At 47.2% G+C, this 15,902-nt stretch overlaps 1 protein-coding gene across 1 annotated transcript; it reads right to left on the minus strand.

Annotated features, from left to right (window-relative positions):
- Positions 1-1,400: 1,400 nt before the first annotated feature.
- LOC149271517 (afadin- and alpha-actinin-binding protein A-like) lies at positions 1,401-9,746 on the minus strand. Its single transcript, XM_089507375.1, has 12 exons — positions 9,630-9,746; positions 9,350-9,559; positions 7,952-8,062; positions 6,749-6,884; positions 6,396-6,471; positions 6,016-6,193; positions 5,691-5,841; positions 5,470-5,600; positions 5,217-5,387; positions 4,689-4,800; positions 4,437-4,572; positions 1,401-1,614 (listed from the first exon to the last, which is right to left on the minus strand). Exons 1-12 carry the CDS (start codon positions 9,744-9,746, stop codon positions 1,401-1,403), a joined length of 1,743 nt encoding a protein of 580 aa, XP_089363501.1.
- Positions 9,747-15,902: the final 6,156 nt, after the last annotated feature.

Below are 15,902 nucleotides of genomic sequence, written 5' to 3' on the forward strand. Positions count from 1 at the left end.
CAGAAAGGGCAGAGATAATGAGAACAAGGAGAGCAATCTGTGTGCTGGGCAACTCCTATGTGTGCAGTCTGGGTGCCAGGGCTGGCCTTCGGGGTTTGCGACCTGTGACTTATGTCTGCAATTTAGGGTTTCCATGCATTATTTACTTGATCTATGCCTGCAATGCTGTGTTTCCTTGTGTTGTTTGTTTGATCTATACCTGAACTACATTGAGGAAGAATAGAGAGGTGCGGCAGTGAAGGAGGGGTCAAAAGGGACTGTGGGGGTGATAAAAGGGATGGGCCGCACAAGGCCCCTGAACACCTACGGCCGGCCCTGGATATGATGACGTGTATATATGGTGTTTTATAACCCCCTCCCCTGCTTTTGTCCCTGCCCCCCTCCCTGAAAAGGATTGCAGGAGATGCCACTGGAACAGAAACGCCAAACGCAAAGGCCTCTGTATGATCCAACGGCCCTTACTACAAGTGCTTGAAATTAATACAACTTTTAAAAGTGACGGGTTTGATGAATTATGCAGAACTTTCTATTGTTCTGGGGGATTATGCAGAACGTTCTAATGTGCCTGGTCTGCTTTGCCCGGTATGTTCTTTGGGTTAGCCTAACATATTAGGTTAAGTAGCCGTTCCTGCGGGCCCTACACTATTTAAACATTAAGAGGAAAAGCTTGTTTCAAGGATACATTTGTCACCTTCAATGAGTCCAATGGATCACGGTTTATCTGCTCTGGATCCATAATTTGTCCAGAATTCAGACTGTGTTTCTGGCACGGATCTCGGGTCACACCGACTTTTCCCAAATACAAATATTTTGCTAACTCAGGGCTGTTTAACGGGTATTAATAATTAGCTGTTTTTATAGATCAGTTACCATTGACACCGTCCAGTTACTTACTGAAAAAATGTTTAAATAAAATCTGTTTATCCTCACTGGTATGGCATGTCAACTATTAAAACTATTCACTATAAAATACTTGAGCAGATATACACTTTTTAAAAAAAAAAATTCACTCAGGCATACTATTCTGTTCCTCTTCCTTTACAGGGAAGTTTTCTTGTTTACGTTTTTTATTACCTTATAACGTTACAATGTAACTGAGATACATGCTTATCAAGATGGTTTCAATTTTCAATGTAATGACAGCTGCGACTGTCTTGGTTTGATCACAACTGACAGCTGTGACTGTCTCTCATGTATTACTATTGGTGTTATTTGTACTTCTTATTTCTTTGAAAATTAATAAAAAACTATTGAAAGTAAATAAAATCTGTTTTTTGAAAGTGTTACTTTGTTCCATTTACATAAATGAAGAAATAAGAAAAAAAAAAGTTTGCTTTCTTATAAGGAAGGGCGTCTGTCTCTAACGCCAACTGAGCAAGGATTGGGGTCACGGAAATACATCAGCGGGACGAAGGCTTCAGTGGCTGGGGCTGCAGGTTCGTGTAAAACACAAGATCATAAAACACGAACAGTCGCATCAATCGTTTTTGAGGGTCAGACGGCGAGAGTAAGACGGAGCTGCACGGAGTATGACGTTTCAGATGTGGCTGCAGAGTCTTAACACCGCATTTAGAGAGAAGAATTACCGAGACTGGGGGACGAGTCAGGCCAGCTCTGAAGGGAATGAGATGGTGCAAAGGAGCAGAGCTCATAAAAGACGACTTGGTATAAACAGGGCGATTACATTTTTAAAAGGATTTTATTTTTTTATAAAGCTGATGCTTTGTCGCTCTTCGAGTTCATTGCTGGTAAATTCCTTCCTCTGGAACCATTTAAAAGGTTATGTTGGACTATGGAAGGGGCTTTGCATGGTTTTACCCAATAACCAGGGGTTGGAACCAACATTGCTTATGGCGGACATTTTCTGGGCTCTGTGGTGGGTAATTTAATGGTATTCTATTGACCCTCACAAACCCCACCAGACACTGCTGTACTTGTATGGACACTTTGCCTATCCCTGGTTAGGATGGGTTGCGCCTATGAACATTACTGCATTTGTTTCCACGCCCTCTTTGTATCCGATATCCGGCGAGGAGCATTTTAGGGCACAGAAAGACACGTGGTCACCACTGACACTCCGAAAAGCCAATTGTGAGGCCTTGGTTATGTAAAATTCATTTGCGGAAGGAGGCAATATGGTAAAGCGTTTGGCAGAAGCCAGGCGAAGGCGGATTGAACACAGAAATGGATGTTTCGCCCCTTACATTTCCGCCAACTCCTCTGTGCCTATTCAGGTTTACTTTACATTTTGTTTATTGCCTTTAAATTACGTCTCTGGTACCGTGTACAGCGGCAGGGAAGGGGCTTCTTACCCGTTTTTAAAAAGGTAATAGACCTCTTTATTTTTACCAAAATAACTTCACTGGAAAGTAAAAACACTTAATATAACTGAATGAACCAAAGGATTCGAAAATGAGGCTATGTGGTGGTAAATCAACTCAAAATGTTATTTCTTTGAAATAATTTGCACTTTATTTAAAATTAAAAAAAACAAAAAAAACAAATTGTCTACAAAAGCACACAGACCTCTTATTCACATAAAGAACAGGTTGTTAGGATTGAGTAATATTAATCTCCCAATATTATGCTTAAGACCAGCACTCATCAAATACATATCTCGTTTTAACCTCCGCCAATTCTTTTCACCATCTATTGAAGACTTTTTTTTTGGGGGGGGGGGGGGAAATAAGACTTTAGGTGGTTGTTTTCATCTATTAATGAATACACTGATGTTAAAAGAAACTGCGGCATAAACATTAAACGTGTATCACTATGTAAACCATCAGTTCTGAATTAGGATCAATTGGAAGGACAAATCTAGTTGCCTATAGTAACCCCCCCCAGGTTTCCAGATAATGGGCAGATCAGAAATTAGGAGAACGAGCATGCGCAACGCCTCCCAAAATGTATAATATAATAATGCATAATAAGAAAGAAAACGATCAGGGAAAGGACAGGTTGGTAAGCGTCATATTCTACATTAAAATCCCCAAGGTGTCATCAGAGAGCAGATGCACCCCCAAAGTACTGTGTGATGCAAGAAGAGGAAGGGTTAAGGGGCTGTACCGGTCTGCAGTAACCCGAGGATTGTCTACACCACTGGCCAGCCGGCATCTTCTGGTTCTCCGGAATGACCCCCGCTCAGGGCACAAGTGGCTTCAGAGGGTGGGAACCGGCCCACCTGATACCAAATCAAAAACTGCTAACTCATGGAGAGAGACAGACCCAGCATATCATTCAAATCAAAGAGATCTGTGGGACGCAGCAGTTACCCCCGCCCGGGGGGAATTATTCAAGGCATTGGATTATAAGGCCATTCGGTCTCTAAACCCGAGAGAAATGTTCATTCAGCTCCGACACCAGCATACAGACCCCACGCGGCTCGCGCTGAATATCAGAACCTGCCGACCTAGAACTCTAAAGCAGGAAAAATGTCACGGATTCAAGGCAGTGATGTGGCAACAGAGGACTCGTCGAGTCAATAAATTATGAAAGAAAGGAGTGAAGAGCGGAGAAAGCAGCCCGAGTCTCCAGTGAAGTGCTTCTACTTTTATCCAGACGTCTGGGTTCAGTTCACAAAACGGCTTGCCGTTAGGACTGGTGTTTGAATGACTCCTTGAAGAGCTGGAAAACAGGGAATTAACAAATGCAAATATATGAAACGACCGCTTTTACGTCACATTTTAGCTATAATAAAGGGGTAGTTGCCCTTTGCCTCAGTTTGTAACCCTGGTGGGGGGGGGGGGGTTGTGTGGAATTACGTGCTGAAATTAACCAAAGATCTGGACCCACCAGTTTACTCCAGGAAAGAGGACTGAAGACCAACGACAAACTGAAAAGGGAGCGGAGTTTATTTTCCATCGACAGCCACTCCTTTATTTTATATATTTTTTTAATGTTAACCTGCTTTTTGTCACTTGAGGTTTTCAGACTTTCTCCATCTCTCATTCAGTGAACGCACCCAAACCTCAAGACAGGCAGGGCTCATTTGGAGCTACCCATGTATTAATTCACTTGTCCTGAGTTTGGGAAGCCCTAAAACTTACAGGAAAGTTTTATATGATGTGCACCACTTTTTGCCATCCGTGACCCAATCGTCTCCCAAATAATCTTAACCAATGCAACATTTTAAGTAAAAATAAATAAAAATACCTGTTAATACCAAGAATAGCTATAAAACTATTATCTCTTAAGAAAACATAACATTCCTTCTGTCTCAGGCAATGGTTACAAGCCACGTCTGTATCCTGACACATGATTGGAAGATGATCGCACGCCCGGGATTGGCTGTAGCCAGCTGGCAGACCATTGTGGTGCTATTAACGGGACTTGTAAGTTTGTATAGCAGAGGTGCGGTGTCCTCGAATGGAGGATTTTTGAGACATGCTGTAAAGAGGGGATGACAAAAGGACATTCTGTGAAAGAATCATCATTACCCATCTCTGCGCAGGTCATGGTGCCTGGTGGACTGGGGGAGTGCTGCTGCTTTCTCAGCTTCCTTTGACATTTCATCAGAAGGTCGGCGTTTACTCGGATATCTAGGAAGTGATCTGTGAGGGTCTATCTCTGAACCTGAATGGTAAAAAATGATGTTATAAAACCCAGAATGTTACCGACAGCATGCGCAGGCGGCCTGTGCAGACAATGAGATGTGGCGAAAAATGCATCTCTTCCTAATAAATACCTACTGAACAAGGACCCTGGGGATTTCCGGTTCTCTGAGCTCTGGTCGGAAGACGCCGTCATGTTCAAAAAGTGGTGCTTTAACCAAGCTGCCCGGTCGTCTTCAAACACCTTCCTCTAAAGGAAGACAGGAGTTCGGCTCGCATGAGAGGCGTGAAATCCCACACAGATTATATTGTAACGACGCCGATGTTACGCAGGCTGGAGTAACCAGTATGTCTGGGGTATCATAAGCTGACGATATTGGCCCTGGGACGGGCAGGGTCTGACATTCCGCACACAGATCAGCTACATTTGCCCCATTCCATGTGATGGAACAAAACCATTCAAATAAAGGGTTTATCACATGGCCTGTCGGGGAAGAGAGGCATTTAGCATTCAGTTCAGTCTTGGTGCCCAGGCATAGTGAAAGAAGAGAAATATTTTGTAGCCTTTAACTGGTTAGTAACTGGGCAGTAAAATGGATCATTTCTATCTGGTAATAGTAGCCCAGCTTTAAAAGCACATACTCCGGACATTTAAAAACTTCTTACCTCATGGCCGAGACGGATGGCGGCCTCTGTGAAACTCCTCCGTTCGTGGTCAAAGTTCTTCTTCTGTTCATTGAATAGTTTCCACTCCTCTCTGAGACGCTCCTCGTCCTCAAGAAGGTAACAGTCTTGAAGCAGCGCGGAGGAATCATCCCTTTGTACATTGAGCTGCTGCTGCGGAGGGTAACAGGAAGAAGAAGAATGACATGCGCAACCCCTAAAGCCACCAGCAGACATATCAGAAAGACAGCCCTACCTGGAACAGATGCTGTTGGCTCTTTATTGTCTCTTTACATCGATTAATTTCACCTTTCAGTTTTTCGAGCTCTTGCTCGTGATCTTCTCTTGTGATCAAACCTTTGCAGTCTGGAGACGCCTCAATCGATGCTGCAAACAAACACAGGCAAGACCAACGCATTTCACCTTCAAAGAAATAAACCCAACAAAGAGTCCAAAGAGCAAACCATCAGCATTTACCTCGGCTGTCCAATTTTTCCACATGGGTTTTTAGAATTCGCCACTGTTGCCGGATGCTGTTAATCAGCTGTTCTCTCACACTCTCACAAGACAATTCAGAAGAAATTTCTTTGCTGGTGTCCCCGGCGTCTTCCTCGATGTCAGAGAGGACCTGGCGTGGGAACAAACAGATCGTCTGGTCTTCCAAACAATTCCCTGAAATCCTAAACGTCCCCACTCTGCCAATCTCGCCTCTGGCATTTAGCGGCACCCACCCAAACATGCCGGTAGGGGTGTATAATCCGGAGTTAAAATCAGGTCACGAACAGACCGTAAGCATACGTACGGTGCAGAGGCCGTCCTCCGTCTTCTCTCGGCTTATTGTTTTCTGAGGGGTCACAAGCGATATCATTTCTTTCTTCATTTGCTGAAGGACTTTCTTGAGTTCCACATTTTCCACCATTAAATCTTTCTGGCGCTTCTCGTAATCGTTTAATAAAACCTTATACATTTCCTCTTCATTTCTACAAATAAACGCAACAAATCAAAATGAGTTGTGGTTTGTAGTAATAAAATTTCTCACTGGATGAACATTTCATTCGGGTCTGAAGCAAAACCGGAGACGAGCTCAACGTCACGCTTGTGGGGCGTCAGGTAAAATACACGTAAAGATGCAGCCAACCGCACGTTAACATTCACCCGCCACCACCCCAGCGAGACTCTTACTTGGCGTCTGTCCTGCTGGTTTTCCAGGCCGTCCTCTTTCCATCCGCTCGGCCGACGTAATTCAGCACGTCGATGGCTTTCAAAGAAACAAAACGTTACACATTTTAACAGATTCCACAAACATTACAAATACGCCGGTTTCACAAAAGGTAACACACACACACACACACACACTATGCCGACACTATAGATTACGATATTCCCGGCGGGGCTGTCAGCTCCTACAGAGAAAGGCTTCATGGAAAGGGACAGAATTGGGGGACGTCCGCAGCACAGACTAGAACGGGCTCTTTGGCTCGCTAACGTCTGCAAAGAACATATTAATGAAATAAGTAATTGCCGTGGTAACTCACAGATTTTCTTGTCCTTTTTGTCCATCACTAGCTGGTAGAGTCGCTCTTTCAGCTTGTTGAACTCCCGTTCTTTTCTCTTCATGTTGTGGTTATATTGGGTGGAACGACTGGAGATAATATTCTGCAGCTTCTGGACCTGCAGACAGACGCGCAGCTTAACGGACAGACCTGCGACCCTTTTCCTGCAAACCCTCGCTCTGCGTTATCAGCGAGGTGCCATGTTTTGGTTTATATCGGGACGAAAGGTCTCTGGCGCTCATCACGATGTCCCAGGAAAAAGGCTCACTGGCTGCTTCTTTTATTCCAATAACCATAACTGGTGCAAGACTCCGAGTAGGGAGCATCGGCAGCATTATGCATTTAGTAGCACAATTAAGTGGCGTAAATACGTTAAACCCTCCATGCAGCATTAACAGCAGGAATTTACTCACAAAGCTCATTTTGGATCAGGGTCGTCGCACGTTATATATTTTATTTATGTAGCGCCAACATTTTACGCAGCGCTTAATACAATCCATATATTCAGGGGGTCTGACAGGCCAAGACAAACCGATATATTAGGTGGAGAGGCTCTGCTCACAAGCTTACAATCTTGGGGGTTCTTGGTAATAGTGTGTGTGTGTGGGGGGGGGTTGCTTTGTACCTTTTGATAAGTCCGTTGCCAGTAGGCGTTCCTGGAACCGCTAAACTTTTTATCCCCACTACATATTATACATCACACATTATTCCCCGTAAAACATTGTAGAAGAGCCTGCTGTCACAGCTGTTATCACTTTACTCCATATTTTGAAGTCATTTGGAATTTAAATCCTGGCTCGAAGTGCCCACCCTGCATTAAAGGGGCCCCGTGATAAAAACACATCCCGTGTTTGGGATTATTCCGGGGCCCGATATATTCAGCTCGGTACTGATATGGAGCTGGAACGCTCACCTTCTGCAGGGAAATGTCGCCCCCTACTGTGTGATGTCAGAGCGCAGCCTCCCAACAGTCCTGCTATAGAGAAATGCATATTACAGAACTCTGGATAACCCTGACCCCCCGGGAATGCTTTAAAACGCAGAAAAGGCTGCCATGCATCAGCCCTGCCCCTCCATGGGGCAGATTAGGAAAAAGACCACAGCGCCATTCTATGCATTCAAGTGATAAGCACAGAATCACACGAGTGTCTCCTTAAACGCTGCGCCGTGTCGACCCGGCCCTACCTCCTCCTTCTCGTTCTTCAGCAGCTGGAGCAGACTCCGGTTTTTGCACTGGACCTGGCGCTCCCTCTCCTGCAGCGCCGCGTTCTCCCTCCGAGTCGCCTCTATCTGGTCCTGTAAGAACACAAAGGGACCAGACGCGCATCACTTTACTAAACACTCTATCCCCGGCGGGGTAAAGCGGAAGAAGATTCTAGCTATAAGCACCTTTTACACATACACTGCATGGCCAAAAGTATTGGGACACCTGACCGTTACACCCGCAGGGGCTTTGATGACATCACATTCTAACTACACAAACAGTAATATGAAGTCACCCCCCACACACACACACACCACTTTCTGCTCTTCTGGGATGGATTTCCACAAGATTTTGGGTTTCTGTGGAATTTTTGGCCGTTCATCCAGTTGTTGGACGAGACGCCCAGCTCGCAATCTCCGTTCCAGTTCATCCCATTGTGGTTTGATTGGTTGGGGTGCGGGCTCCGTGCTGCCGGACAAGTTCTTCCGCCCCAAACTCCTCCAGCCGTGTCATTATGGGGGGGCTTGCACTGGGCGCCATCACGCTGGGATAGAAAAGGGTTTTCCCCAAACTGTCCCCACAAAAATGAAAGCTGAGCATCGTCCAAAACGCCCTGGGATGTCCCCTTCAGCTCACCGTACAGAACCCGACCCCAGCGACCCCCCAGCAGGATGAACGGGAACTGGGAGGAAGAATTTAGTGCCTACAGGGCTAACGAGTAACTGAAGTGGCAAAATTCACTTAAATGCGGCCAAATAGACATGGAATTAATGGCCACTCGTTAACTATTACACTGCCAAACTCCACCCACATAAGGTATTAACTACATCCGCGCTTGTGTAATTGCAAGAGAACACAGCCAATCGGAGAGGAAATAAAAAGCATTCATTACTGAAACAAGTCCTCAGAAGCCGCTGCCATCTGCTCCACAGGCAAAACTCTAGGGATTAGCGCTCGTCACCATGGAAGCCAAGCGGCCCCGTTACAATCCGGCAAGCCGGTCCCACCGCCCCTCCGGTCTCATGTAACTCAGTCTGGAATTATATATGACTCTGTCCCCTGCCCCAGCGATCCCGCAGGAGACCCCGTTACACTTCCAGCTCAACTACTAATATCCCTGAAGAAGAGACCTCTGAGGTGCCAACAGCTTTCGCTACTTTGCAACTTTTCTACGTATGGCAAATAAAAAGCTCTTCGACTAAAGTCCCCGGCTATTTCCTATCTAGAGAAGGAGAAAGCGGAGGGAGCTCCGGCTCGTTTCATTAATTCAGTAAACGGCCAAATGACGCTGATGGGATATTGTGGTCTGGCTCAATACGGCTTGCTTCCACTGCTATTATATACAAATGCATGCTTCTAAATGACTGCAAGCTCCTCACCCTCAGCTTGCAGTGACTGCTCTGCAGGTTCTCCAAGTCGCTGTTCACTTTCAGGAGCCGCAGCTCGGCGTCTTCTCGGTCACGCAGGAACCTGGAGTGGCGCTGGAGCAGCTCGTGGACGCAGTTCACGATGGACACCACGTTCAGTTTCCTCCCCTCTCCATTCTTGGACGCAGCGAGCAGGGAGGGTAAGCCCAGGTCAGCGAGCTCCTGATCCGAGAAACACTCATATTATACAGAGAGACACAGCCTCCCCCCCGCCCAGCACATGCGCACTCACCTGCTCGATGTACGCGACACACTGCTCCACGTTATCTTCTGTGCAAAACGCAGCAATTCCGCTCAGCGGAGCTTTGGCTAAAGACAGAGACGTTTGCGGCAAACTTGCTGGCGACATCTTGGCCTCCGTTAAACGCGAGAAATATTTGCCCCTAAAAACACAGAATCAGAACAAATTCCTCTAAAACCCAGAATCCAGCCCCCGCTCCCTCACCGGCCGCTCCCCCCATGCACTAATCACAACGGTCTCGACACCGAATACACGCGAGAAATACTCACCCTTTTTATTACCCCAAAATACCCCCGGATCTTGGAGGAGCGTTAAGTGCTTCTGGAGTCTGAGGAACAAAAGGATCCATCTACAAATAGAAAGCCCGTGACGGACCCGCAATCCGTTTACCAGCCCAGCCGGCTCGCTAATCCCTCACTGACCTCTCGCTAATTAACGGCGCAGGCAGATTATTCCTCCCCAGATGGGCTGCCAGAAAATGGTTCAAGCGCTTGGACTTTCTCATTAATGTAGAAAATCAGTAAATGAAAGGAACATTTCATACTCATAACAGCACTAGAGACATCCAAACTGTCTGCTTTTTGCAGCTATAACCCCCTCCACGATATCGCAGCAAGTTAATGCATCGTGGGGTGGGAGAGCAGGTAACGGGCATCACCGGCCAGCCTGTATACTCCGGTATTCACTGTGCCGGTACAGACACCGTATATAACACAGAATTAACAATGTAAACATTTTATCAAGGGGGGGGGGGGGGTTGTGTATGTAGCTTGGGAATGAGCTCCCAAACCGATGGGGGTTCAGCATCTCGGCCAAAGGGCCACACAGACTGATGCAGAAGCCACATGCTGGGTTGGCCACGTTAAAGGATATATATATATATATACATACACACACACTATATATAATACACACACTAATATATATATATATATATATATATATATATATATATATACACACACACATACACACAGGCCCAGACTGGGACAAAAAATAGGCCCGGGCATTTAAGACTGAGCAGCCCATTTTTAATTTATTTATTTTTAAAGCCCACCCTTCATGTACCATCTTTGCATTTCCCCAAATCACTTAAACATTCATGATAGACACATTAATGCAGTCTCACAAATCATTCAAGCAATTCATCCACACATGAATTCATTAATTCTCATACGCATTCACACACTTCATCCACACATTTACTCATTCATTCTTGTACGCATTCACACTACCCCCTCTCCCCATCCCCTTGTTATCTGCCCCTTCTAACTATGTTCCCCCTTATCACTATGTATCCCCTTCCCCAATATGTACCCTCTCTACCCCTTTCTATCTAACCCCCCTCCCTTACCCTACTTACCTTGTTGCCGGAGTAAGCAGCAACTGCAACCGGGTCCGCCACTCTAGGGGGCCGGGCAGCCCCCACCAGGGCCGGCCTTAGGGGTGCGCGGCCGCACAGGGCTTAAATTAAAATTACATTTTTTTTTGTTGTTTTTTTAAACAAACTTTATTTAACATGAAGGATATTAAATAAAGTAAACAACCCCCCCCCCCCCGATTTTTTAAAGCCCTGTGCGGCCGCGCACCCCTAAGGCCGGCCCTGGTGGGGGCTGCCCGGACCCCGGTCGCAGTTGCTGCGGGCTTAAGGGGCAGGTGCCCCTTATGCCCTGCGTTAATGCGGCCACATAGGCCCAGTCAGTCCGTCCTGACTGAGCCTATTTTAAGGTAGGGGCCTGGAGCTGCAGCTCCATCAGCCCCTACGTCAATCAGGCCCTGGGCCGCCCAGCCCACCGGGAAAATGCCCGGTGGCCAGTCCGGGCATATATATATATATATATATATATATATATATATATATATATATATATATATATATATATATATATATATATATATATATACACCCCCCCCCCCCATGCATTTAGCTCTGGATTCTTCAAACGCTTTGCTAACCGACCTCAACTCTCCGAGTGCTGAGCCTCTTCCCAGATACACCGACCCTAAAGGCTAACAATCAGCCCTAACATGTATGGCTTCTCACCGAGCCGACGTACAATCTCCCAGGAAATACAGCCGCAAGCGGCAGCCAGCACTTAATGATAAGGAGCCTATCCACTGCACAGGGAAAACACCTTACCGGGGTTAAAGGTCAACTTTACTGGGAGGGTGGTAAATAAGTGGAACAGCCTCCCAGCAGAAGTGGTTGGGGGTAATACAGTGAGGGTATTAAACATGCATGGGATAGACATACGGCTCCTGAATCTAAGACGAGACCAACGACTGATTAAGGTTTGAGTCGTTACAGCAGGAGAAACGATGCCGGTTTGCCGCCGTAGTCTGGGTTTCTATGGGGCATCCTCATGATGGGGAGGGGGACCTCTGTGAACCCCAATTACTGCCCTACAGGGGCCGGTAAAAGCCTCCATCTCCAGACCACGACGGGGTCACTAACGGAAAATATAACATATAATGCGCCGACCAGAGAGTCGGCGGCCGCCAAGCACGTAACCACTAGACCTGCCGGCCGCCGTAACCACAAGACTTGCCGGCCGCCGTAACCACAAGACTTGCCGGCCGCCAGGCGTGCACTGACAGGAAACGTGTTTTGGGGTAATTTAGAACTTTGAAGAGGTGAGTCAATAGCTTCATACACCAAGTAACCTGGGGCAGGAAGAGGGGGGCAACAAAGAGACTCTTAAATAATACCGGTAAGGGGGGGGAGAGGTTAAGGGGGTTGCAGGCACTGGGCAGGAGACCCACAAGCCCCTCACAACCGCACTCACCCTCAGGCTGCGGCAGGTCCGGGTGGGGGTGGGGTACGTCCGGCAGCCGTTTTAAGGCTCAGGCCGCAACGAATAAATCTGAGCCCGAGGGTTACCAGGCAACCGGGGGGCGGGGCACGAGGAGGCGAAGACTAAAATAAGGCGGTGCATGCAGCACCTGTTTCTCGAGTGTAGTGTGCGCATGCGCTGCGAGGAGGCTCCGCCTACTGACCGGTGCACCTGTCGCGTAGAGCCCCGCCCCCATCGAACTCACAGAACCTGTGGCGGGAGCGTCTCTTCAGTCACGGTCGCGGGTTGGTGTCTGTGCGGGGCCCCGGTAATACGGCTTAGTGTCACACAATTACTCATTAATGAGTACAAAACAAAGTTTGACTAATGGCCCCATAACAGGCCCGGACTGGGACAAAAATAGGCCCCGGCATTTAAGACTGGGCAGCCCATTTTTATTTATTTATTGTTAAAGCCCACCCTTCATGTACCATCTTTGCATTTCCCCAAATCACTTAAACATTCATGATAGACACAAACACTTACTCACTCATTCACACAAATCATTAACTCATACTCATTAATGCAGTCTCACAAATCATTCAAGCAATTCATCCACACATGAATTTATTAATTCTCCTACGCATTCACACACTTCATCCACACATTTACTCATTCATTCTTGTACGCATTCACACTACCCCCTCTCCCCATCCCCTTCTAACTATGTTCCCCCTTATCACTATGTACCCCCTCTCACTGCACCCACCTCCCTTACCCTACTTACCTTGTTGCCGGAGTAAGCAGCAACTGTGACCGTGTCCGCCACTCTAGGAGGCCAGGCAGCCCCCACCAGGGCCGGCCTTAGGGGTGCGCGGCCGCACAGGGCTTAAATTAAAACATCGGGGGGGGGGGGGGGTTTGTTTTTTTTTAACTTTATTTAACATCTTCCATGTTAAATAAAGTTAAACAAACTTTATTTAACATCCCCCATGTTAAATAATGTAAACCCCCAAAAAACCCTGATGTTTTAATTTAAGCTCTGTGCGGCCACGCACCCCTAAGGCCGGCCCTGGTTGGGGCTGCCCGGCCCCCTAGAGTGGCGGACCCGGTCGCAGTTGCTGCAGGCTTAAGGGGCAGGTGCTGACTGAGCCTATTTTAAGGTAGGGGCCTGGAGCTGCAGCTCCATCAGCCCTACGTCAATCCGGCCCTGGGCCGCCCGGCCCACCTGGTAAATGCCCAGTGTGCCCGATGGCCAGTCCGGGTTATGTTATTAATGTGTTCACAGAAGGGCCTCTCTAGCCTTAAAAACAAGCTGTTTTTCCCCAATAAGAAATGTGCGTTCCTTGCATCCTGGTTGGTGCGCTGTTACTGGGAGGATCGCCTGTTTCTATACACATTATCGGCGCTTTTAGGGCTGTAGAACCCTGCGATACCCTCATACCCAGCAAACATTCTGACCTAGAAAAGAGGGGGCACCGGGGTAGAGAGGGGCATCAGGGGAGGGGCTTCAGTGGAGGAGAGAGGGACGTCAGAGGAGAGGGGCACTGGGGTTTCGGCTGCCCTACCTGAACCGGGGCTTGTGAGGTATGTAAGTGGAAGAAGCCGAGCCGTGGCGAAACGCGTTGTGGTTCTACGTGGCTGGTAAGTCCTCCGCTGCAGCTTCTATTTCTTCCTGTTGGTTATAACTCTTTTTTGGTACAAGTTTATAAAAGTTCGTTAAAAGTTTATAATATTTAATTATTGTTACAATTTATTACGCAAACACGATTCGTTTGGTGTAAATTCAGCTCGTGATGGGAGTTTGTTGCAGAATCATTTCAATGATTTAATGTCAATTACCGCTGCAATTCCTGTAAAATGCATTTTGGCAGTGCACATGGATACACACACACACACGCACCTATACGTCTGCACACACATACACACACACACCCAAAACGCTGGCAAACACGCACGCAGACACATACAGATACACACGCTATCATGCCTGGGAACTCTCGGGGTTGGACCTGGAGTCTCCGGGTAAAGCCTTGCTTCCCTGGGTCAGTTCTTAGAGGGAAGCCATCTGGCCACACCCATCCCCCACCCACTAATGACTGTTTGTGGCTAGCCACGCCCCCTTCATGTGGTTAGCCTTAACTCTTCATTAAGCTGCTCCCCAGAGGAGGAGCTCTGGGTGGCTTCCATGTTAATTATAAACTATAAATGTGACACCCAAGGGATCGAGAGTGAACGTCAGGTGGCAGCGTGTCTGAGACCTTCTACTCAAAGCATCACCCCTCGTTTACAAAACCAAGTTCACGTTTGGGGCGCCAATTCATAGGAAAGATGCAACCGAATTCGGAAAGAGACAAGAAGAGCCAAGAAAATCATTAAAAAGATGAGGAACCTTTAGCTAAATTACATTTATTTACCTAAGGTATGACATCATCACAACATACAAATTAATTCAAAGTCCACATGCGGTCCTTGCAGGAGGAATATTCACCCCACGGAGGAGACGCCACGTATTATAATTGGTAGGAGCCGCAGTATTATCTTAAACTAAGAAGGAGACTCTCCGTGGCGAAGGCTGTAAATCCTTTCCGAATGAACCGCATTGCTTTCTGGTAAGAAAGGCTGTTCTGGGATACCCGGTGATTTCAGTGCACACGGAGCATAAAGGACTCATTCGGCATGATTTGGGGCAAATTCGGCATGGATGTGAAAAGAAGCCTTAATCTGAATCGATGCTTCCGGGCGCCTTAATCTGGATCGATGCTTCCGGGCGCCTTAATCTGGATCGATGCTTCCGGGCGCCTTAATCTGGATCGATGCTTCCGGGCGCCTTAATCTGGATCGATGCTTCCGGGCGCCTTAATCTGGATCGATGTTTCCGGGCGCCTTAATCTGGATCGTTGTTACTTGGCGCCTTAATCTGGATCAATGCTTCCGGGCGCCTTAATCTGGATCAATGCTTCCGGGCGCCTTAATCTGGATCGATGCTTCCGAGCGCATTAATCTGGATCGATGCTTCCGGGCGCCTTAATCTGGATCGACGCTTCCGAGCGCATTAATCTGGATCGATGCTTCCGGGCACCTTAATCTGGATTGATGTTACTGGGCGCAGGCTTGATGGACTTCTTTCAGCTTTTCTATGTTCCCCTCCCCGCATGGCTCTCTGCTGCTGACCAGGCAGGACTAAAAGGAGCAGCATTTTATTTTTTATCCGTTAAATGACTCTTTAGGGGGTCGCGTGAAAGTGTCTCTGTGACGAGAGGTCGGCTGCAGCCCCAAGAGCTAACAAAATGTTCCATACATTAAAAAGAAAAGTTCTCTGCCCCGGTCCTGCCGTTCTCTGCCCCCACTCTTTAGACGCTTCTTACAGACCCCCGGCAAACACTTGTTTTTAGGCATTATCTAATAGAAACTATGTTTTAATCTCTACCTATTCATTCAGTTAATACATAATGATGTAGAGCCGCACTGGTGTAACAGATGGCCCCAA

Source organism: Sceloporus occidentalis, unplaced genomic scaffold, assembly GCF_023333645.1.
Source record: "Sceloporus occidentalis isolate IW3139 unplaced genomic scaffold, rSceOcc1.0.p SCAF_500, whole genome shotgun sequence".
NCBI lineage: Eukaryota > Metazoa > Chordata > Lepidosauria > Squamata > Phrynosomatidae > Sceloporus > Sceloporus occidentalis.